Source organism: Thalassophryne amazonica, chromosome 8, assembly GCF_902500255.1.
Source record: "Thalassophryne amazonica chromosome 8, fThaAma1.1, whole genome shotgun sequence".
Lineage (NCBI taxonomy): Eukaryota > Metazoa > Chordata > Actinopteri > Batrachoidiformes > Batrachoididae > Thalassophryne > Thalassophryne amazonica.
In genome coordinates this window covers 114,225,887-114,251,567 of record NC_047110.1, presented here as the reverse complement: position 1 = coordinate 114,251,567, position 25,681 = coordinate 114,225,887, and the positions used below count along the sequence as shown (strand labels likewise).

The window sequence follows — 25,681 nt, the reverse complement described above, 5'->3', positions numbered from 1 at the left end:
AGCGACGGCGGAGGATTAGCGTGTGCACTTGGAAGGAGCTGGATCGACACCGCTGGGTGGTCATGAGCTGCGCAGGTAGGTGCTGCATGGTTCGGCTCGCAATGTGGTCCGCAAAATACAAACATATCTGTAGGTAAAATGCAGCTCAAGAGAGGGCACTCAAGGCTTGTGTGACTGTTTCTGCGACTTCTGACTACCATAGAAAAATAAAAATGTTAACGTTACTGATAACATAACAAGACAACGGAGAAGGCCCGAAAAAATGCCACCAAAAAGAAAATCATACTCTGCAGATTACAAGTTGCGACTGGTGAAATATGCATCCGAAAACGGTAGCCGTCACAATATTATCATCTGAACTTTTCATGTTAACATACCTGTATGTCCATGGGACTTATAGTCCAGTGGACCTTATTTATGGTTTATTTTTCTTTATAATGGATAAAGTGGCTGGTGCGACTTATACTCCGGTGCGACTTATTTATGGTTTATTTTTCTTTATAATGGATAAAGTGGCTGGTGCGACTTATACTCCGGTGCGACTTATTTATGGTTTATTTTTCTTTATAATGGATAAAGTGGCTGGTGCGACTTATACTCCGGTGCGACTTATAGTCCGGAAATACGGTAGTAGTTGTTCTCCTATCTATGACAGGACTGTGATGATCAAGGGTCCTTTTCATTTACAAGTCCTTGGGGGTCTCGGAGCCACGTCCCACTGTGAGACTGTCTGGGTGACATTGTGATTGATCAGGGTTTTGCAGTGTGACACAGAGCCATTTGTGTGACGTGTGACAAGAGAAGGGAAGGCTGGAGGAATGTCTCAGATACCTTCACACTGAGCATGTCTTAACTTTTAGGTACAGAAAGGTGACAGGGCTGTCGAACAGTACATTTAGTTAAAACATGCAATATTTATCATTTTAACAGACTAGTGAGAGAAGCCACCAAGACATTCAGATAACTGTGAAGGAGACAAGTGTGAGTATGTTAATAACAAAACCTTAAAATCTGACCAGTTTAATGTTAAAGTGATAATTTTGTTAAATGTGTTGAATTAAAGCAGAAAGTCAACAGGAGCTCTGATTTTTGTCCATATTTAGCAGGAAAATAAATATATTAATGGACCGACCGAACGCCCCCCCCCCCCCCCCCCCAAAAAAAAAAAAAATTTGTCCACCCTGCCTTCACTGCACATGCATGATTTGGGACCACAGCAGCTCCTCCGAGTCTGAGTCTCTTCACCCAAGATATCAAAGGGAATAATGTGATTATTTACCATCAGATGACAAAGTACACACACACACACACCTTCAACTGCTTAGTACAATTAAGGGTCGAGGGGGGGCTGGAGTCTATCCCAGCAGTCACAGAGTGTGAGACGGGGTTCACCCTGGACAGGATGCCAGTCTGTCACAGGGACACACAGACAAACAAACACATTCACACCTACGGACATTTTAAAGTATCCAGTCCATCTAACCTGTGTGTCTGTGGGAGGAAGGAGGGAACCCACACAAACACAGGGAAAACACACAAACTCCACACACAAAGGACACAGGTGGGAATCGAACCCATGGCCTTCGCACTGTAAGGCAACAGTGCTAACCACTAAGCCACCGTGCTGCCCAATGACAAAGTAAAACCACTTAAATAATTCAAAGTCAGTTTGAAGCAGAAACGAGGTGATAATCGATGAACTGCAGCTGACTCTCAGAAAGGACACATGCTCAGTGAATGCACGGCGGAACAATCAGCGACCCCGGCTTACAAATCCTGGTCATGTTGACTTCTGTGTTTGCAGATGGAGGAGGCGGAGCCATGTGTGTTCTGGCCCGGCAAAGGTCAACAAATCAGTTGCGAGACGTTCACAGTCAGTCAGCAGAGTCAGACCCACATGTGTTTGGCTAATGAGGACATGGTGGTGGTCCAGGACTACATACTGGAAGCTACACAGGTCAGAGCAGCATCATCACACCATCACGCCGTGATGTCACGGTCAGAGCAGCATCATCACACTGTGATGTCACGGTCAGAGCAGCGTCATCGCGGCGTGATGTCACGGTCAGAGCAGTGTCATCGCGGCGTGATGTCACGGTCATAGTAGCATCATCACACTGTGATGTCACGGTCAGAGCAGCATCATCGCAACCGTGATGTCACGGTCAGAGCAGCATGATCACGCCGTGATGTCACGGTCAGAGCAGTGTCATCGCGGCGTGATGTCACGGTCATAGCAGCATCATCACACTGTGATGTCACGGTCAGAGCAGCATCATCACACCGTGATGTCACGGTCAGAGCAGCATCATCACACCGTGATGTCACGGTCAGAGCAGCATCATCACACTGTGATGTCACGGTCAGAGCAGCGTCATCGCGGCGTGATGTCACGGTCATAGCAGCATCATCATACCGTGATGTCACGGTCAGAGCAGTGTCATCGCGGCGTGATGTCATGGTCAGAGCAGTGTCATCGCGGCGTGATGTCACGGTCATAGTAGCATCATCACACCGGGATGTCACGGTCATAGTAGCATCATCACACCGGGATGTCACGGTCAGAGCAGCATCATCACAACCGTGATGTCACGGTCAGAGCAGCATCATCACACTGTGATGTCACGGTCAGAGGAGCATCATCACACTGTGATGTCACGGTCAGAGCAGTGTCATCGCGGCGTGATGTCACGGTCATAGCAGCGTCATCGCACCGTGATGTCACGGTCAGAGCAGTGTCATCGCACCGTGATGTCACGGTCAGAGCAGTGTCATCGCACCGTGATGTCACGGTCAGAGCAGTGTCATCGCGGCGTGATGTCACGGTCAGAGCAGCGTCATCGCGGCGTGATGTCACGGTCAGAGCAGCGTCATCGCGGCGTGATGTCACGGTCAGAGCAGTGTCATCGCGGCGTGATGTCACGGTCATAGCAGCGTCATCACACCGTGATGTCACGGTCAGAGCAGTGTCATCACACCGTGATGTCACGGTCAGAGCAGTGTTATCGCGGCGTGATGTCACGGTCAGAGCAGTGTCATCGCGGCGTGATGTCACGGTCATAGTAGCATCATCACAACCGTGATGTCACGGTCAGAGCAGCATCATCACAACCGTGATGTCACGGTCAGAGCAGCATGATCACGCCGTGATGTCACGGTCAGAGCAGCATCATCACAACCGTGATGTCACGGTCAGAGCAGCATGATCACGCCGTGATGTCACGGTCAGAGCAGCATCATCACAACCGTGATGTCACGGTCAGAGCAGCATGATCACGCCGTGATGTCACGGTCAGAGCAGCATCATCACACCGTGATGTCACGGTCAGAGCAGCGTCATCACACCGTGATGTCACGGTCAGAGCAGCGTCATCGCGGCATGATGTCACGGTCAGAGCAGCATCATCACACCATCATGCCGTGATGTCACAATCAGAGCAGTATCATCACGCCGTGATGTCACGGTCAGAGCAACATCATCACGCCGTGATGTCACGGTCAGAGCAGCGTCATCACACCGTGATGTCACGTCAGAGCAGCGTCATCACACCATCACGCCATGATGTCACAGTCAGAGCAGTATCATCACGCCGTGATGTCACGGTCAGAGCAACATCATCACACAGTGATGTCACGGTCAGAGCAACATCATCACGCTGTGATGTCACGGTCAGAGCAGCGTCATGACACCGTGATGTCACGGTCGGAGCAGTGTCATCGCGGCATGATGTCACGGTCAGAGCAGCATCATCACACCATCACGCCGTGATGTCACAGTCAGAGCAGTGTCATCGTGGCATGATGTCACGGTCAGAGCAGCATCATCACACCATCATGCCGTGATGTCACAGTCAGAGCAGCGTCATCGTGGCATGATGTCACGGTCAGAGCAGCATCATCACACCGTGATGTTATGGTCAGAGCAGCGTCATCACACCGTGACGTCACGGTCAGAGCAGATGATGCTGCTCTGACCGTGATGTCACGGTCATCATCGCTAGTGGTTAGCTTTTGCTAACTAGGTCAACTTCCCTTCTCCCTCCCCGCCGTTACTTTTATAGCTGTTTCTTTTTAACTGTTTAATACTTCTGTTAGTTTTCATTGTAACTGCTGTGAATTTTAGGTCATTATTTTACTCCTATGTAAATCTTAGGAGTGGCTACCATTTTCACGAGTGTTTAGCTAGTTCAACCCCCCCACCCGTTTCTTTAATACTTCTGTTAGTTTAGTGTAATTGTTGTGAATTTTAGCTCTTGTGTTGTAACTCTTTACTCTTGTGTTAATCTTAGGAGTGGCTTATTCGTAGGAGGTTTTTTGTTTGTTTTTTTAACTGTTCCTCAAGTCTAATACTTCTGCTACTTTTTCAGTGTAACTGCTGTGAATTTTAATTAATTTATTTGCATCTGTGTGAATCCTGTGTGAGCCTTAGGAGTTAGCTCGTGCTTGCTTGGCTATACTCTTGAATTTTCTAGTGCACAAAGTACACTACTTTACACCCTCCATAAATCCTGCGTGATGGTGGAAGATAGGGTGGCTCTCTTAGAGAGCTGTGTCCCAAAGTTAGAACAGCTTCTTAACTCAGTGGAGTTAGATGTTACGGGCACTCCAGATGAGGTTAGTGTTTGGCCGGCTCGTGAGCCCATTAGCATCAGCCTAGAAATGCCGGCTGTGGAGGACAGCTTTCGGACTGTGGCTAGGTGGAGGAAGCCCCGTAGGGCTTGGTGCCCAGTTGTGGTACCCCGATCACACTCGCCACTGTGAACTGTGAATCGGTTCTACCCCTTGGATTTTCCTGATGTGAATTCTCTGAGCCCACAAGTGACTTCCACTCCTATCTCCATGCCGAAACAACAGACTTTAGTGACAGGGGATTCCATCACCCGCAAAGATAGGTTACAGACGCCGGCTGATGTTAAATGTATTCCTGGGGCCAGAGCTCCTGACATTGCATCCCATCTTGGGGTGCTGACGCTGCAGAAGGGAAAACAGAAACATGACATGAGATATAGTCACATAGTTATTCACGTCGGCACCAATGATGTCAGGATGAAGCACTCAGAGGTCACAAAAATGGACATAGAGAGGACTTGTGACCTTGGCTGAAAGATGTGTCAGCATTGCTTAATAGTCTCTGGTCCCCTCCCCTCCCAGGGTACTGATGAGGCATTTAGCAGACTGACATCGTTTAATAGGTAGTTGGTGCAATTTTGTAGACAGCAAAGCTTTAGTTTTGTTGATAACTGGCCTTTGTTCTGGGGCTGCTGTGGCTTGCTGATGCCGTACGGCCTCCACCCTACTGGGGAAGGCGCCGCCATCTTGTCTGCAAACATAGATAGAGCTCTACAGAGAGGGTAACATTAGGAATTTACAGCAGGCCGCGGAGCAGGTGATTAGAGACCCTGCAAGGTTAATGAGAAATGTGTATGTGGAATCCATTAGCTTAGTGGGGAATTTAGTGCAGAAAATCCACTATGGTGATAGTGCAGTTTATCTGAGTATTGGAACAGGGAGACAACTAAGAGTGTCAGGAAGGTAGATCTCGAGGACCGAACCTGGGCACCCATGTCTTAGATGAATTTGGTGTGTTCATCTCTAACTTGTCAACTACTGCAGATAACGTTCTGATCATTGTTGACTTTAGAGTTCATATAAATAAGCCTTTGCAAATCATTTATGGAAATTGTGGATGCATTAGGATTTCAGCAATGCATTGGGGAGTCGATGCGCATTAGTGGAAATACCCTGGATTTGGTTTTCGCATGTGGTATTGCTGTCACGAATATTGACATCATGCCTCTTACATCAGTGGTCTCTGATCATTCCCTTATTAAGTTTACAGTTTTGCTGCCATATTTAGTGGAACAACAACCTTATTTATCACTACGGCAATGCATCAACTCCTCAACTAAGACTGAACTCAAAGTTAGACTGCCTGATGTCTTCACATCACATTTGGCAAATAATCAGTAGACAGTCTTGTGACTAGTTTAAACTCAGCCTTCAAAACTACACTCGACATGATTGCGCCACCTTTGTTAAAACCGCGCTACCCCAAAACACAGTCACCTTGGTTCAATGATTACTTGTATGATCTCAAGCATAAGGCAAGAGATCTAGAACGGAAATGGTGTAGCTCAAAATTAGAAGTATTCCACCTTGCGTGGCGTGATGCTATCTTAGACTATAAGCATGCATTACTGGCTACAAAGCGGAACTCAAAGTTCTTGTTCGACACGGTGGCAACATTTATTCATGGACAACCACCTGTAGTTCGCTCTACTTTTACAGCACAAGATTTCCTGGATTACTTTGAGAAGAAAATAGAAGACATTAGGTTAAACATATCCCAACATGCCTCAACCCAGCCACTACACCCTGCTATTGAGGTGGGCACCACTACTGAGGTATTACCTGGATTTACTGAATTTGATAGTATCTCATTGCTTTTCTCCCTTTATATAGCACACCTTGGGCACATATTGCGGCGTTTTGGGATTACCTTTCACTGCCATGCTGATGATACTCAGTTATACATGCTGATAACTGCTGGTCATCTCGTTCACATAAAATCCTTAGAAGATTGCCTTGCATCAGTGAGAAGCTGGATGTCTAGAAACGTCCTGCTTTTAAACTCTGATAAGACTGAAATGATGGTTCTTGGTCCAGTGAGACATCGACATCAATTTCACCAGTTAACGCTCAGCCTCGGCTCGTGTGTCATAAATCACACTGACAAAGTGAGGAACCTTGGGGTAATTTTTGATCCTACGTTGTCCTTTGACCGCCACATTAGAAATATTACAAGGACTGCTTTCTTCCACCTGCAAAATATAGTGAAGATTCATCCCATCCTGTCTATGGCTGATGCTGAGACCGTGATTCATTCGTTTGTCTCTTTTAGATTGGACTATTGCAATGTTCTATTTTCTGGTTTACCGCAGTCCAGCATTAGGACTCTCCAATTGGTTCAAAATGCTGCTGCCAGACTTTTGACAGGAAGCGGAACGTTTGCCACATTACACCCCTTCCTGTCCCAGTGAGATCAGATTTTAAGGTTCTGCTACTAGTCTATAAAATTGGTCACGGACTGGCACCCCTCTACCTAGCTGACCTAATTAAACCTTACGTGCCGGCCCGGGCTTTGCATTCTCAGGGTGCAGGACTACTTTGTGTCCCTAAGGTGAATAAGAAGTCTGCAGGTCATAGATCTTTCTCTTATCGTGCCCCTGTTCTGTGGAATGATCTCCCTGCATCAATAAAACAGTCAGATTCTGTGGAGACTTTCAAGTCCGGACTTAAGATGCACTTATTTTCCCTTTCGTATGGCTAGAATACTGGCATAGTATGTTACTATGCTTTTTACTCTTGTAATTCATTTTATTAGTAATTGGAGCGGGCCGCAGCCTCAACTTTACCTAAATTCTGGGTCTTTTAGTGAATCTTAGGGCTAGTGGCCGGTGATCACCTTAGTATTTCTTGTTTTTCTTGTTGTTTAATGCTGACAAATTATACTGTATTTGTTGTCTTTCTGATGCTTGATTCTGTTTTTTTCTCCCTGTTTAAGGTGCAGCTTCATCCAGAGATGGGTGTGGTATTTGTGCTGGTGACCCTCCTGTCCTGTGCACTGGCAACATTTCCTGTATATTCATTTTGTGAATTGTTCTGTAATATGTGTCTGTGTCATGGTGGCTAAGTGCCTAAGTGGCTCTACTCTACTCTTTTCTACTCTTTTATTTTACTCTTCCTTTTTAGATATTTAGATATACCTTTGTATACTGGCATAGTTCCACCTAAGAATTGGAATATAATATATAAGATATACCTTAATGAATTTTCATGGCCCAAGCAGAGGGTCAACCCTTTGAGTCTGGTCTGCTTGAGGTTTCTTCCTCAGAGGGAGTTTTTCCTTACCACTGCTGCTCTGGGGGTTAGTAAGGTTAGACCTTACTTGTGTGAAGTGCCGTGAGGCAACTCTTGTGATTTGGCGCTATATAAATGAAAATAAATTGAATTGAAAATTGACAGGATGTAAAATTAATACATATGTCAAAGTAAAGGGGTGTGGCTTATTGTGGTTTTCTTTTTAATAGGACGACTATGTTCTGGAGGTGAAACACTACCGCGCCCCCCGCTGGCCAAACCCTGACAGTCCACTTCGTAACATCTTTGAGCTGCTCCGTCTGGTAAAAGACGGGAACGCCGCCAGTGACGGGCCAACTGTTGTCCACGATGAGTAAGACGCTCTCTGATTGCTCGTTAAGGGAACTTTATGGATTTTGTTTATCAAACTGTTTTTGTTTGTTTTTAGTGTGGGCGGAGTCACAGCAGGAACATTTTGTGTTCTGTCGTCTTTGATGCACCAGTTGGAGGTCAAAGGTTGTGTGGACGTCTTCCAAATGGCTAAATTAACAAACCTGATGAGACCAGGAGTCTTTTCTGACATTGTAAGAGTTTCCTGTTTAACGGATGTTACAATAAAGTTACCTTGTTTTTGTCTTTAATCAAAACTAAAAACTACTCCAAATCAGGACAAATCCTGATTTGGAGTAGTCATTTTGTTATCAATATCTGCTGATACTGAGTACCGATGGAATACCTGTGTTTTCCTCAATATTACATTTGGGCACAGCAGAATGGAAACACATTAATGTCAAAACACGTCAAAATCAAACACATTAAAGTCAAAACACACAGTCAAACACATTAAAGTCAAAACACACAGTTAAATGCATTAAAGTCAAAACAAATTAAAGTCAAACATGTCGAAGTCAAAACACGTTAAAATCAAACTTGTCAAAGTCAAGACACATTGAAATCAAACATGTCAAAGTCAAAACACATTAAAATCAAAACACATCAAAGTCAAACATGTCAAAGTCAACATGTTAAAATCAAAACAAAGTCAAAACACGTCCAGGTCAAAACATGTCAAAGTCAAAACCCATTAAAATCAAAACACATCAATGTTAAACACTTCAAAGTCAAAACATGTTAAAATCAAAATACATCAAAGTCAAACACATTCAAGTCAAAACAAATTAAAGTCAAACATGTCGAAGTCTAAACACGTTAAAGTCAAACATGTCAAAGTCAGAACACATTGAAATCAAAACACATCAAAGTCAAACATATTCATGTCAAAACACGTCAAAGTCAAAACACATCAAAGTCAAACACATTCAAGTCAGAACACTTCAAAGTCAAAACACATTAAGATCAAAACACACTAAACACATTAAAATCAAAACACATCAAAGTCAAAACACATTCAAGTCAAAACACGTTAAAATCAAAACATGTTAAAGTCAGAGCACTTCAAAGTCAAAACATGTTAAAGTCAAACCACTTCAAAGTCAAAACACGTTAAAGTCAGAGCACTTCAAAGTCAAAACATGTTAAAGTCAAAGCACTTCAAAGTCAAAACATGTTAAAGTCAAAGCACTTCAAAGTCAAAACACATTAAAGTCAAAACACTCAAGGTCAACACATGAAAGTCAAAACACATCAAGGTCAAACACATGAAAGTCAAAACACGTCAAGGTCAAAACATGTCGAAGTCAAAACACGTTAAAATCAAACATGTCAAAGTCAGAACACATTTAAATCAAAACACATCAAAGTCAAACACATTCATGTCAAAACACGTCAAAGTCAAAACACATCAAAGTCAAGACATGTTAAAGTCAAAACACATCAAAGTCAAAGCATGTTAAAATCAAAACACATTAAAGTCAAAACATGTTAAAATCAAAATATATTAAAGTCAAAACACATCAAACTCAAACACATTAAAGTCAAAATATGTTAAAATCAAAACACATCAAAGTCAAAAACGTCAAAGTCAAAACACGTTAACATGAAACATGTCAAAGTCAAAACACGTCAGTCAAAACACATCAAAGTCAAAACATGTTAAAATCAAAACACTTAAAAGTCAAAACACATCAAAGTCAAAACACGTTAAAATCAAAACACTTAAAAATCAAAACACATTAAAATAAAAACACTTAAAAGTCAAAACACGTCAAACACATTCAAGTCAGAACACTTCAAAGTCAAAACACATCAAAGTCAAAACACGTTAAAGTCAAAGCACTTCAAAGTCAAAGCACTTCAAAGTCAAACACACTTAAGTCAAAACACGTCAAAGTCAAAATGTGTTTAAGTCAGAACACTTCAAAGTTAAAACATGTTTAAGTCAGAACACTTCAAAGTTAAAACACACTGAAGCCAAAACACATTAAGATCAAAACACGCCAAAGTCAAACACATTCAATTCAAAACACGTCAAAACAAAGTCAAACACATTCAAGTCAAAACACAACGTCAAAACAAAGTCAAACACATTCAAGTCAAAACACATCGACGTCAAAACAAAGTCAAACACATTCAAGTCAAAACACATCGACGTCAAAACAAAGTCAAACACATTCAAGTCAAAACACATCGACGCCAAAACAAAGTCAAACACATTCAAGTCAAAACACAACGTCAAAACAAAGTCAAACACATTCAAGTCAAAACATGTCAAAACAAAGTCAAACACATTCAAGTCAAAACATGTCAAAACAAAGTCAAACACATTCAAGTCAAAACACATCAACGTCAAAACACAAAGTCAAACACATTCAAGTCAAAACACAGCGTCAAAACACAAAGTCAAACACATTCAAGTCAAAACACATCAGCGTCAAAACACAAAGTCAAACACATTCAAGTCAAAACACATCAGCGTCAAAACACAAAGTCAAACACATTCAAATCAAAACACATCAACGTCAAAACACAAAGTCAAACACATTCAAGTCAAAACACGTCAAAACACAAAGTCAAACACATTCAAGTAAAAACACATCGTCAAAACACAAAGTCAAACACATTCAAGTCAAAACACATCAACGTCAAAACAAAGTCAAAGACATTCAAGTCAAAACACATCAACGTCAAAACAAAGTCAAAGACATTCAAGTCAAAACACATCAATGTCAAAACAAAGTCAAAGACATTCAAGTCAAAACACATCAACGTCAAAACAAAGTCAAAGACATTCAAGTCAAAACACATCGTCAAAACAAAGTCAAACACATTCAAGTCAAAACACATCAACGTCAAAACACAAATTCAAACACATTCAAGTCAAAACACCATGTCAAAACCACGTCAAACACATTCAAGTCAAAACATAGTCAAAACACGTTACAATCAAGACATTCAAGTCAAAACACGTCAAAGTCAAAAGTAGAGAAGCTTGAATGTTCGACTGGACTGGGTTGCTTGACACGAGGATGTTTCGCTTCAAATCGCAGAAGCTTCCTCAGCTAAAATTCTTGCTCTGGTAGTCTGACTTCTGTCTTGACTCTTGTAGAGAAGAATAAATAGAAGCCACAAAAGCTGAAGTTTTAAACCTAACCAGACCCCTCCTACCGAGAGGCCGACTGCTATAGGTTAGTGACTAAACAATAGCTCTAATTAGCAACTATTGTGCTCTAGTTAGCACCCTCCTAATGACAGGTCAGCTGTCCCTCCTAATGATGGGACGGACGCCTCTCCTGATGGCTCCCTTGATGACTCTCCTGATGACGTGAATGACTCATTACCATGAACAAAAGACTGAAACTGCTTTGATCTGAGTACCCCATTGTAAACAGGGACAAAGCGTGTCTCAGACCCCCTCCCCGGTTAAGGTTGGGTTTCAACTGTTTCACATAGAATGCCACCTCTCTCTCAAACCATTTCTTCTCTCTGGCTAAGATTTTAACTCCTTGTCCTCAAACGTGTGGTTAGTGTCTTTAAGGTGGAGATGAACTGCAGACTGAGGTCCACTGGCAACCTCTCTGCGGTGCTGGTATAGCCTTTTGTATAAAGGTTGCTTAGTCTCACCTATGTAGTGTTCGTTACAGTTTTCCTGATATCTGATAGAATACACTACATTTCTCTGTTTGTAACTAGGGATCCTGTCCTTAGGGCGAACTAATTTCTGTCTCAAGGTGTTAACAGGTTTAATGTAAACTGGGATTTTGTGCTGTCTGAAGATCCTCTGTAGTTTTTCCCCTACTCCTGCTCAATAAGGGCTCCGTCTCCTGTCTGTCTGGTCTCTTTGTTCTTTGAGACTTCTGCACTTTGTCCAGGGACCATCGTGGGTACCCACATACTGTGAGGGCTTTCTGGACAAGTTGTTGTTCTTTAGCCCTTCCCTCTGCAGTTGTGGGCACCTGTAGGGCTCTGTGTTGAAGAGTCCTGATCACCCCGAGCTTGTGTTCAAGGGGGTGGTTTGATCCAAAGAGCAGATATTGGTCAGTGTGAGTTGGTTTTCTGTAAACCCCTGTCTGGAGCTGCCTGTTCTCTCCAATTGTAACATCACATCCAGGAAGGCTAAATGGTTGTTTCTGGCATCCTCACGTGTGAACTTGATATTGGAGTCCACCGAGTTGATGTGTTCTGTAAAGTCTTCAACTTCCTGTTGCTGGAATTTAACCATGTGTCATCAACATATCTGAACCAGTGACTGGGAGAGATGCCCATGAAAGACATCAAGGCTGTCTTCTCCACTCGCTCCATGTACAGATTGGCCACAATGGGGGATACCGGAGACCCCATCGCACAACCATGTATGTAGTAGCCTGTAGTAATTCCCCCTAAACAGGAAATACGTGGTGTTAAGACAGATCTCCAAGAGTTGGCAGATGTGGTCTGGTGTGAGTTTGGTCCTTTCAAGTAGAGACACATCCTCCAGCAGTCTCTGCCTCACAGCTGAGATGGCCTCAGCGGTGGGGATGCAGGTGAACAACGATGTCACATCAAATGACACCATAGTTTCATCTTCCTCCAGCTGCAGGTCCTTGATCTTGTTCACAAAATCTTGTGTGTTCTCCACATGGTGGTCTGAGTTACCCTCTAGAGGAGCCAAAATCCACTTGAGGTGCTTGGCCAAATTGTACGTGATGGAATCTGTGCTACATACAATAGGCCTGAGTGGCACGTCCTGTTTGTGGATTTTGAGCAGTCCATAGATGCATGGAGTGGCGTCCCCAGGCGTCAAAGTCAAAACAAAGTCAAAACACGTTACAATCAAAAGACATTCAAGTCAAGGTCAAGGTCAACTTTATTGTCCCATTAGGGAAATTTGTCAAAACATTTAAAAAGGACACAAATCACATAAAACACAACAATTAAAATCTAGACTAAAATCAGGGCATACATTACAATAACACAGAGACATTCAACTATTTAAAGTGCTGAGAAAAGTGCCAGATGCTAAAGTGCTGAAGTTTGTTGCACGTTGTTCTGTTGCACTAGTTCAGGAGTGGCCAAGTTCGGTCCTCGAGAGCCACCTTCCTGACAGTCTTAGGTGGCTCTCGAGGACCGAACTTGGCCACCCCTGCACTAGTTACTTGCATTGTTTAACAGTTTGATAGAAACTGGAACAAATGATAATTTGAGACGATTTGTTTTACACTTTGGTATACGAAATCTTCTTCCTGAAGGGAGAAGTTCATACTCTGAGGACAGTGGGTGAGTGGAGTCTGAGCAGATTTTTGTTGCCTGTGTCATAACTGATTGGTTATACAGCTTCTCAATGGACTCATATTTTTTCATACCATTTATTTTCATTGCTGTTTTGTGCATGTTAGACAACCTATGTTTGAGTTGAACTGTAAGGTCACCAAACCAGGCAGTGATTCCATATCTAATTAGGCTTTCTAAGCTAGCTTTGTAAAATATTAGCATTATCTGATTGCTAACACCATAAAGCCTCAGTCGTCTCAAAAAATACATTCTCTGCTGTACTTTAGATTAGATTAGATTAGATAAGCCTTTATTCATCCCTCAATGGGGAAATTTCAGATTTCCGCACTCACATCCCACATACAAACAGCAATTGATCTACAGTTATTACTTGTTTACTGTAATAATGGCACACATCAGAATTAGGACAACACATATACATTTGACATTGTTTATGTGCACTAAACTTGAAACAGTCCGTTTTCCAATTGAGGCAATGTGAGCGTGTTGGTAGCCGCTGCAACTATCAAGTCGCGCTGCCTGCCAGCTTGGAAAAGAACGGAGGCCTGCCACAGGAAGGGAGGGGCAGGAAAGAGGTGAGAGGAGAAAACTGGAGCATGCTTCAGTCCATGTGTAAGTCTGTCAGTTTATTGTCCTTGTGGGTTAAGATAAGAATGGAGCCGAATAATCTCACCAGAGGCTGGATAAATTCCTCTGGAGGTAAACAGTGGGCAATTGACCTTGATGCTAGATGGCCTGTAGTGTTGCAGCCGAGCAGTGAAAAACACTTTTTAACAGTTCCACTTGAACAGCCAAATCCCAATTATGAATTAAGAATATTCACCGGCCTCCGAAACCTTCAGCTTCAACTGCAAGGCACGCATCTGCTCCAAGGTGTCATCCAATTTGCATCTGAGTTCAAGAGTCAATGCAGTCTGAGAATGCACTGCCTTGCCAACCTCGTTAATCATGACAGACAAGCGAGGGCCCGTGGTTCTTGATGCCGCCGTCTTGCCAATTTTCCAGTAGATCAGGGCAGCACATAAGACAAAAAAGTACCAGCCCTGCTATCATGAGACCAAAAATGAATAAATCCTCGACATCCTCAACCGAGAAAGGCGCCAAGCATGCAACACGCCAGGAACTCCAGGAGTCGAGGACATAGCTCGCAGGATACGTTCCATCTGGGCAGGCAGGATCCCCCGGTCCTGACCTTCTTGTAGAAAAAATGGTGTCAATAGCGTTCACAGACCAGCTGATCAATTCCATGGTTAATCCAATAGTAGTCCAATAGATCCAGAATCCAATATAGTTTTGAGGAATTCACAGTCTGGTGGAGTAGGGACTTGAAGGTTAAAGCAGAGAGATAAGGGAGATTGGAGGAGATGTGACCACCCTCGTCGGAGTCCCAAGCTGTAATTTGTTGCACAAATTATCAATGTGTGATTTCCAGTTTAGCAAATTATCGACATGGACCCCTAGATACTTATATGTTGCCACTTGATTTATAGTTTGGTCTGAAGTGACTACTGGCTTGTGTGTTGTCACGTGTCTTGGGTCAGAAACCATCTCTTGTGTTTTTGTCACACCACTTAATAAAGGTGTCAATCTCATTGTAGTAGACAAAAGGGTCCGTGTCCTTATGCAAGAGGCTCACGATTGCTGTGTCATCTGCAAATTTAAAAATAAAATTATTGGGGTATACTTTCCTGTAATCAGTAGTACAAATTGTAAAAAGTATTGGTGAAAGCACACAGCCTTGTCAAACACATTCAACTCAAAACACATCAAAGTCAAACACATTCAAGTCAAAACACTTCAAAGTCAAAAACACATTCAAGTCAAAACACATCAAAGTGAAACACATTCAACTCAAAACATATCAAAGACAAAACACGTCAAAGTCAAACAGATTCAAGTCAAAACACATCAAAGTAAAAACATATCAAAGACAAAACACGTCAAAGTCAAACACATTCAAGTCAAAACACATCAAAGTAAAAACATATCAAAGACAAAACACGTCAAAGTCAAACACATTCAAGTCAAAACACATCAAAGTAAAAATATATCAAAGACAAAACACGTCAAAGTCAAAACACGTTAAAATCAAAACACTTCAAAGTCAAAACACGTCAAAGTCAAACCACATTAAAGCCAAAACACATTAAGATCAAAACACACCAAAGTCAAACACATTCAAATCAAAACACAAAGTCAAAACATGTTAAAATCAAAACACATTCAAGTCAAAACACTTCAAAGTCAAAACACATCAAAGCCAAAACACATTAAGATCAAAACACACCAAAGTCAAACATATTAAAATCAAAACATGTCAAAGTCAAACACATTAAGTCAAAACACATCAAAGTCAAACACATTAAGTCAAAACACATCAAAGTCAAAACACTTCAAAGTCAAAACACGTTAAAATCAAAACACTTCAAAGTCAAACCACATTAAAGCCAAAACACATTAAGATCAAAACACACCAAAGTCAAACACATTCAATTCAAAACACGCCAAATGCAAAACACATCAAAGTCAAACACATTAAAATCAAAACACGTCAAAGTCAAACATGTCAAGGTGAAACCACATTAAAATCAAAACACATTAAATGCAAAGACGTCAGTCAAAATGCATCAAAGTCAAAACAAATTAAAATCAAAACACGTCAAAGTCAAACCACATTAAAATCAAAGCACATTAAAGTCAAACACAGTCAAAATGCATCAAAGTCAAAAACGCATTAAAATCAAAACACGTCAAAGTCAAACCACAAAGTCAAACACATTCAAGTCAAAACACATCAAAGTCAAAACACGTCAAAGTCAAATCACATTAAAATCAAAACACATCAAAGTCAAACACATTTAAGTCAAAACACATCAGACAAAACACGTCAAAGTCAAAACACATCAGACAAAACACGTCAAAGTCAAAACACATCAGACAAAACACATCAAAGTTAAACACATTCAAGTCAAAACACATCAGACAAAACACATCAAAGTTAAACACATTAAAATCAAAACACGTCAAAGTCAAACCACAAAGTCAAACACATTCAAGTCAAAACACATCAAAGTCAAAACACGTCAAAGTCAAATCACATTAAAATCAAAACACATCAAAGTCAAACACATTTAAGTCAAAACACATCAGACAAAACACATCAAAATCAAACACATTTAAGTCAAAACACATCAGACAAAACACATCAAAGTTAAACACATTCAAGTCAAAACACATCAAAGACAAAACACATCAAAGTCAAACATATTCAAGTCAAAACACATCAAAATCAAAACATGTTAAAGTCAAAACACAATAAAGTCAAGACACATTAAAATCAAAACACATTAATGAAACACAGGGTTCTCCCCAGAAATGTTTAGTATAGCGGTGCTGTTGGCAATTATCACCCAAGGCGGAGCTCTGGGAGTCATTTTGACTGGTTACCTCCGCCAAGGAGGTTATGTTTTTGGTTGTGTCCGTTTGTTTGTTTGTTGGTTTGTTGGTTGGTTTGTTAGCAGGATTACTAAAAAAAAAAAAAAAAAAATCCTCAACAGATTTCAATGAAATTTTTACCAGGGGCGTATCTTGGCCTAACGTAGAATTCATTAAAAAAATTTTTTTAAAAACACATTAATATTTGATGGACGTAACATTTGCTGTCTTCTTTAAAAATGACACACTGTACATTTTAATCCAGTCAGACAGGCAGAGTTTTTCTGTCACATTGACAGTTTAGTTTTTTTTTTTCAACATTTTTGAGTGGAATTGCATACTTATTTAAAAAAAAAAAAAACAATATAACCCCTAATTGTCTTTTTTGGACAAGAGCTAAATCTGGACTGATTTGATTGTCAAATCAGGATCAATTTTATTGCAAAGTAAGTTCTCGCATACAAGTAATCTGATCTGGTGTCATTGGTGCATAAACAACAATAATAAAAAGAAAATGAAAAAAAAAATTCTGGAAGAAGTAAAGGAGTAAATCTGCTCTTTTAATGATGAAATCCTGGATGGAAAAAATTTTCTCAATCAGTTTTTCACACTTTACTGTTTCACTGAAGCTGTGTGGTGAAGATGATTGTTTATTAATTTTTTTATTTATTTATTTATTTTACGTGTAGTGTCTACTGTCCTCTCTCTCTTGGCAGTGGAGGGGCGAGCAGGCAGTTCATCACAAACAGCCTGGCTGGATTTTAGAAAACTACCTGAGAGCAGAGCACAGTATAACGGCGCTGTGATAACACTATGATGGCACGGTGCTGTTGTTCCATTGTCTGGGGAGAACCCTGAAACATGTCAAAGTCAAAACACATTAAAATCAATCACATCAAAGGCAAAACATGTTAAAATCAAAACACATCAAAGTCAAAATACATTAAAAATCAAACATGTTAGTCAAAACATGCTGACTTTAACATGTTTGACTTTAAACACGTTAAAATCAGCCTTGTGTGTGTTTGTCACGTTTGCTGTTGTGCGGCACATTACAAAGTTGTATTTTATGACGTGGGCTGAAGTCAGTCTGTTCTCTTGAGTTTATTTTTTGGTGGGACACTGAATCATGCGACCAGCATTAGGACGCCTCACTATTGAGGACAAAACACACAAGGCCACCAGTTATGATGAACTGCAACATAATAATGCAAATGGTTACCAACTCACAAGTTCCCCCGTTAGCATCCAGCTCAGAACCTCTGAATGAACGTTACCTTTCTGTTAAACGGCATTCTGTGGTTCTTTCAGGAACAGTACCAGTTCCTGTACCGAGCCATGTTGAGTCTGATTGGGACCCAGGAAGACGAGAAAACCCTCCAGTCCTTCGACAACAACGGAACCATTGTGGTGGGAACCGCCACCGCCGATCCCGGCGCAGAGAGCCTGGAGTCACTGGTCTGAGTGCAAGAACAGAAACCGGTTCTGATGGATTAAACGTAACCGTTTGAGTTCTGGTGTCTGCTGGCTCTGGACATTGTGCGATCATCGTCATTTGTGCCTTTTTGTATTTTTAACTGCTTTGAGCCTAACTGATGTCTTCATGCTGTCCCGCTCCGAAACGCTTCACTTTGTCAGAAATCTTTATATTTATTGGCACTGAGCCAATTTGGGATGAAAGCTCGTTTCTGTAAATATCTTCATGGCGGAAACGTAATAATAATGTAAATAATATTAATCGCTTCAATGGACCAAATTCTTATTTATACCTTTTACGTTTTTATATTGGGCTTTTTAGGTCATTCTGATGCATCACCTGACTTGGATTAGCTGGAAAATGTTAATGTTTTTATACTAAGTGTGATGATGTACTGACGTGTTTGTTAGAGACATTAAAGAAGTCTTGGAAAAATGGCGTCAGAGTCTTTAATTGTGTCCTTGCCATTTGTAGACACCATCTGTGACGCTGTTCAGGAAAGTTCAGACATCACGACCAGTGAAGACACACTCATTTCAGGTCTCAGTCAGGCGGCAGCGCCGTACCGCTGCTGTCGAGTCCTCATGCCACCCTTCCACCTCAGTCCAGGCTGAATCCTGAATCTCCTCCAAAAAGCACTTTTTCCTGATGGATCTCACACTGAACCAGTCTCAGAGAAAACCAAGACGTCTGGTTTCAGCATTAGTCTGCCAGGACGCTGCTGGTCGCTACGGATACGGCAGCAATAGAGTCATCGCAAATGACGAGGCCCTGGACATAAAGACAAAGTCCACAGCAGAGCACCAACCATCACAGTTACCACGGTAACCAAACTCGAGGGTCACAACGCTGTTGTTGTCACCTGACGTCTGTACGCCTGTGAAGTTTGGACACGTGAAGCAGCGGGAGACGTCCCACAAACATCAAACAGCAGGACGGACAAACCTCTCTGTGAGTCACTGCGGAGACGTCACTTCTTACTCGACATCTTCTGGTACAAATTCCTCAACCAACAACAGGAAACCCAAATCAGCGGTGATGCCGACAAAGGAAATACATTTGTAGGCGGAGTTTGCATTCAGGCCCCACCCCTGTACTCTCCTTACTAGAGCTGTGCTTTTATTCTGACATCAGCAGTGTGGAGTCCTGTCTTCTGAATACAGTTTGCTTTGATACATTTGGAAACGGTTTTGTTTTCTTGAATTAAAGGTTTTCTGGTTGTTAAATGTGTGAATCTCTCCATTCATCATCACAGATGACAGCAGGTCAAAGGTCAGGGGTCACAGACAAAAAGCGGAGCACAGATCCCCTCGTGATTATAAAGGCGCTGCTGAAAATAAAGACGTGGATTAAATATTTTTCATGTACGGATTATTCCATCTGATTTCCACATCTTAATCTGGCCTAAGACTCAGCAAGAACTGTGCCAGAAATACTGTAGGTCAACTGTCCAGACGGGGTCCTGACGGTTCCAGACGGGGTCCTGACGGTTCCAGACGGGGTCCTGACGTTTCCAGGCATGGTCCACACGCCATCCTCCTATCCTCGATGCAGTGACCACAAAAACACAATCAGGCTTCCGTAGCAGCTGCTCCACAGCGGATATGATCTTCACAATGCGCCAACTGCAGGAGACGGCCACTGAAGAGAACTTGCTCCTGTACATGGTGATTATTCTGAATTCACCAGCATTTGACAGTGTCACCAGGCAGTGACACCGTGGGCCCTCTTGAAAGGCTTTGGCGGCATCGTCAGCCTCATCTCCCAGTTTCCCACCATCATGAAAACCCAGGTATCTTCTGCAGGGACTCACTCTGACCCCTTCACAGTCGACCAAGGTGTGAAACAAGGATGTGTCACAAATTTCATATCAATTATCTCAGAAATGGTTCATCGTAGGGCAAAACGGAGCTTAATTTTTATAGTTAACAGAGCAATGTGTGAATAAAGATCCTTCAACCGCGAAACTTGATGGTGGCCACCTGGTGGCCAAAGTTCAAACTACGGGTTTTGACACCAACATGTGATTTATGTGCACTAAGAAATACTTTGTGATTTTACCCAAAATGGATATAATCTTTAAAAATTTCAAACTGGATTATGACATGAATCAGTTATGAAAACAAAGTAATAAGACCAAAAAGACCTTTTCCACAAGATTCATCAGTGTACCACAGACTTCTGTTTGGCTTCCGGTTATCAATCGAAAACCAAGTGACAAAAAGCAATGACACACTGAGCAGAGATAAACAATGTTCTGTGAAAATGATATGAAAAAGATTTCAGGAACTGAATAATTTGGGGGAAAAAAAACACCTGACAACACCAAAAAACAAAACAAAACAAAAAAAAACCCACTTTGATTCAAGTGCATTAACTACATCCTCCTGACATTTGATCACATCTATTTTATCTTATGAAAAGTCATTTCTAAAAGGACTTTGACCTTGAAATTTTTTTCCAAGGTAAAAATTAGTGGAATTGGAAACTACTGTTGTCTGACTTAGTGCTTAGCTCAGATAAGATAATTATAGTGGGCGATTTTAACATCCACACAGATGCTGAGAATGACAGCCTCAACACTGCATTTAATCTATTATTAGACTCAATTGGCTTTGCTCAAAAAGTAAATGAGTCCACCCACCACTTTAATCATATCTTAGATCTTGTTCTGACTTATGGTATGGAAATAGAAGACTTAACAGTATTCCCTGAAAACTCCCTTCTGTCTGATCATTTCTTAATAACATTTAAGATGGATGGACTACCTGATGGACTCTGATGGACTACCCAGCAGTGGGGAATAAGTTTCATTACACTAGAAGTCTTTCAGAAAGCGCTGTAACTAGGTTTAAGGATATGATTCCTTCTTTATGTTCTCTAATGCCATATACCAACACAGTGCAGAGTAGCTACCTAAACTCTGTGAGATAGAGTATCTCATCAATAGTTTTACATCCTCATTGAAGACAACTTTGGATGCTGTAGCTCCTCTGAAAAAGAGAGCTTTAAATCAGAAGTGCCTGACTCCGTGGTATAACTCACAAACTCGTAGCTTAAAGCAGATAACCCGTAAGTTGGAGAGGAAATGGCGTCTCACTAATTTAGAAGATCTTCACTTAGCCTGGAAAAAGAGTCTGTTGCTCTATAAAAAAGCCCTCCGTAAAGCTAGGACATCTTACTACTCATCACTAATTGAAGAAAATAAGAACAACCCCAGGTTTCTTTTCAGCACTGTAGCCAGTCTGACAAAGAGTCAGAGCTCTATTGAGCTGAGTATTCCATTAACTTTAACTAGTAATGACTTCATGACTTTCTTTGCTAATAAAATTTTAATTATTAGAGAAAAAATTACTCATAACCATCCCAAAGACGTATCGTTATCTTTGGCTACTTTCAGTGATGCCGGTATTTGGTTAGACTCTTTCTCTCCGATTGTTCTGAGTTATTTTCATTAGTTACTTCCTCCAAACCATCAACATGTCTATTAGAACCCATTCCTACCAGGCTGCTCAAGGAAGCCCTACCATTAATTAATGCTTCGACCTTAAATATGAGCAATCTATCTTTATTAGTTGGCTATGTACCACAGGCTTTTAAGGTGGCAGTAATTAAACCATTACTTAAAAAGCCATCACTTGACCCAGCTATCTTAGCTAATTATAGGCCAATCTCCAACCTTCCTTTTCTCTCAAAAATTCTTGAAAGGGTAGTTGTAAAACAGCTAACTGATCATCTGCAGAGGAATGGTCTATTTGAAGAGTTTCAGTCAGGTTTTAGAATTCATCATAGTACAGAAACAGCATTAGTGAAGGTTACAAATGATCTTCTTATGGCCTCAGACTGTGGACTCATCTCTGTGCTTGTTCTGTTAGACCTCAGTGCTGCTTTTGATACTGTTGACCATAAAATTTTATTACAGAGATTAGAGCATGCCATAAGTATTAAAGGCACTGCGCTGCGGTGGTTTGAATCATATTTATCTAATAGATTACAATTTGTTCATGTAAATGGGGAATCTTCTTCACAGACTAAGGTTAATTATGGAGTTCCACAAGGTTCTGTGCTAGGACCAATTTTATTCACTTTATACGTTTCCCTTAGGCAGTATTATTATTGCTTAAATTTTCATTGTTACGCAGATGATACCCAGCTTTATCTATCCATGAAGCCAGAGGACACACACCAATTAGCTAAACTGCAGGATTGTCTTACAGACATAAAGACATGGATGACCTCTAATTTCCTGCTTTTAAACTCAGATAAAACTGAAGTCATTGTACTTGGCCCCACAAATCTTAGAAACATGGTGTCTAACCAGATCCTTACTCTGGATGGCATTACCCTGACCTCTAGTAATACTGGAGTCATTTTTGATCAGGATATGTCATTCAATGCGCATATTAAACAAATATGTAGGACTGCTTTTTTGCATTTACGCAATATCTCTAAAATTAGAAAGGTCTTGTCTCAGAGTGATGCTGAAAAACTAATTCATGCATTTATTTCCTCTAGGCTGGACTATTGTAATTCATTATTATCAGGTTGTCCTAAAAGTTCCCTGAAAAGCCTTCAGTTAATTCAAAATGCTGCAGCTAGAGTACTGACGGGGACTAGAAGGAGAGAGCATATCTCACCCATATTGGCCTCTCTTCATTGGCTTCCTGTTAATTCTAGAATAGAATTTTAAATTCTTCTTCTTACTTATAAGGTTTTGAATAATCAGGTCCCATCTTATCTTAGGGACCTCATAGTACCATATCACCCCAATAGAGCGCTTCGCTCTCAGACTGCAGGCTTACTTGTAGTTCCTAGGGTTTGTAAGAGTAGAATGGGAGGCAGAGCCTTCAGCTTTCAGGCTCCTCTCCTGTGGAACCAGCTCCCAATTCAGATCAGGGAGACAGACACTCTCTCTACTTTTAAGATTAGGCTTAAAACTTTCCTTTTTGCTAAAGCTTATAGTTAGGGCTGGATCAGGTGACCCTGAACCATCCCTTAGTTATGCTGCTATAGACTTAGACTGCTGGGGGGTTCCCATGATGCACTGAGTGTTTCTTTCTCTTTTTGCTCTGTATGCACCACTCTGCTTTTAATCATTAGTGATTGATCTCTGCTCCCCTCCACAGCATGTCTTTTTCCTGGTTCTCTCCCTCAGCCCCAACCAGTCCCAGCAGAAGACTGCCCCTCCCTGAGCCTGGTTCTGCTGGAGGTTTCTTCCTGTTAAAAGGGAGTTTTTCCTTCCCACTGTTGCCAAGTGCTTGCTCACAGGGGGTCGTTTTGACCGTTGGGGTTTTTCCATAATTATTGTATGGCCTTGCCTTACAATATAAAGCGCCTTGGGGCAACTGTTTGTTGTGATTTGCCGCTATATAAATAAAATTGATTTGATTTGATTTACTGTTGGCGGAGGTTTGTGCTCTACGAGCGCAGTGCTGTGCTTATAAATGATTCTGAAATGAAATGATCTTTAATTTGGCACTTTGAGCTCTTTTTCCTCATCCAAAAAACATCTGGAAGAATTTAACAAAGTGAACATCAAAACGTGAATTAAACACAAACTTTCTAGCAAACAACAAGGAAAAACTAAAAATTTATTTCTTCTGAACGTCCTCAAACATTAGCGTAGAAATCACTGAAAATATCAGAATATTCAGAAAATATCAAACAGATATTCAAAGAAACAGCAGAATCGACTCAGAAATGTTAAACATTTATAGGTTAAGAAAAAACAAGTTTTGTTCTTTCAGAAAGAAAATTCAGTAACTTAAATGAAACAATGTTCACATCAAAGGGTTTTTATGTGAAAACATACCCAGAAAATTAAACAGAACACAACAGTTTGAAAACGTGATTCCCTAAAAACTAGCAGTCAAGGCCACTAGACCTACAGTAGTGTTCAGAATAATAGTAGTGCTATGTGACTAAAAAGATTAATCCAGGTTTTGAGTATATTTCTTATTGTTACATGGGAAACAAGGTACCAGTAGATTCAGTAGATTCTCACAAATCCAACAAGACCAAGCATTCATGATATGCACACTCTTAAGGCTATGAAATTGGGCTATTAGTAAAAAAAAAAAAAGTAGAAAAGGGGGTGTTCACAATAATAGTAGTGTGGCATTCAGTCAGTGAGTTTGTCAATTTTGTGGAACAAACAGGTGTGAATCAGGTGTCCCCTATTTAAGGATGAAGCCAGCACCTGTTGAACATGCTTTTCTCTTTGAAAGCCTGAGGAAAATGGGACGTTCAAGACATTGTTCAGAAGAACAGCATAGTTTGATTAAAAAGTTGATTGGAGAGGGGAAAACTTATACGCAGGTGCAAAAAATTATAGGCTGTTCATCTACAATGATCTCCAATGCTTTAAAATGGACCAAAAAAAAAAAAAAAACAGACACGTGGAAGAAAACGGAACACAACCATCAAAATGGATAGAAGAATAACCAGAATGGCAAAGGCTCACCCATTGATCAGCTCCAGGATGATCCAAGACAGTCTGGAGTTACCTGTAAGTGCTGTGACAGTTAGAAGACGCCTGTGTGAAGCTAATTTATTTGCAAGAATCCCCCGCAAAGTCCCTCTGTTAAATAAAAGACGTGCAGAAGAGGTTACAATTTGCCAAAGAACACATCAACTGGCCTAAAGAGAAATGGAGGAATATTTTGTGGACTGATGAGAGTAAAATTGTTCTTTTTGGGTCCAAGGGCCGCAGACAGTTTGTGAGACGACCCCCAAACTCTGAATTCAAGCCACAGTTCACAGTGAAGACGGTGAAGCATGGTGGTGCAAGCATCATGATATGGGAATGTTTCTCCTACTATGGTGTTGGGCCTATATATCACATACCAGGTATCATGGATCAGTTTGGATATGTCAAAATACTTGAAGAGGTCATGTTGCCTTATGCTGAAGAGGACATGCCCTTGAAATGGGTGTTTCAACAAGACAATGACCCCAAGTGCACTAGTAAATGAGCAAAATCTTGGTTCCAAACCAACAAAATTAATGCCTCGCAGATGTGAAGAAATCATGAAAGACTGTGGTTATACAACTAAATACTAGTTTAGTGATTCACAGGATTGATAAAAAAGCAGTTTGAACATAATAGTTTTCAGTTTGTAGCGTTAACAGCAGATGCTACTATTATTGTGAACACCCCCTTTTCTACTTTTTTTTACTAATAGCCCAATTTCATAGCTTTAAGAGTGTGCATATCATGAATGCTTGGTCTTGTTGGATTTG

General features: G+C 41.2%; 1 protein-coding gene across 1 annotated transcript in view; it reads left to right on the top strand.

Moving 5' to 3' along the window:
- LOC117514994 (receptor-type tyrosine-protein phosphatase zeta-like) overlaps nucleotides 1-18,643 on the top strand; it is a 233,993-nt gene extending 215,350 nt beyond the window's left edge. Inside the window, 4 exon segments of the mRNA XM_034175555.1 lie at nucleotides 1,809-1,957; nucleotides 8,091-8,233; nucleotides 8,309-8,444; nucleotides 18,274-18,643. Of these exon segments, the coding sequence (XP_034031446.1) occupies nucleotides 1,809-1,957; nucleotides 8,091-8,233; nucleotides 8,309-8,444; nucleotides 18,274-18,426 (581 nt within the window). The 3' untranslated portion in view covers nucleotides 18,427-18,643.
- The last annotated feature ends 7,038 nt before the right edge of the window (nucleotides 18,644-25,681 follow it).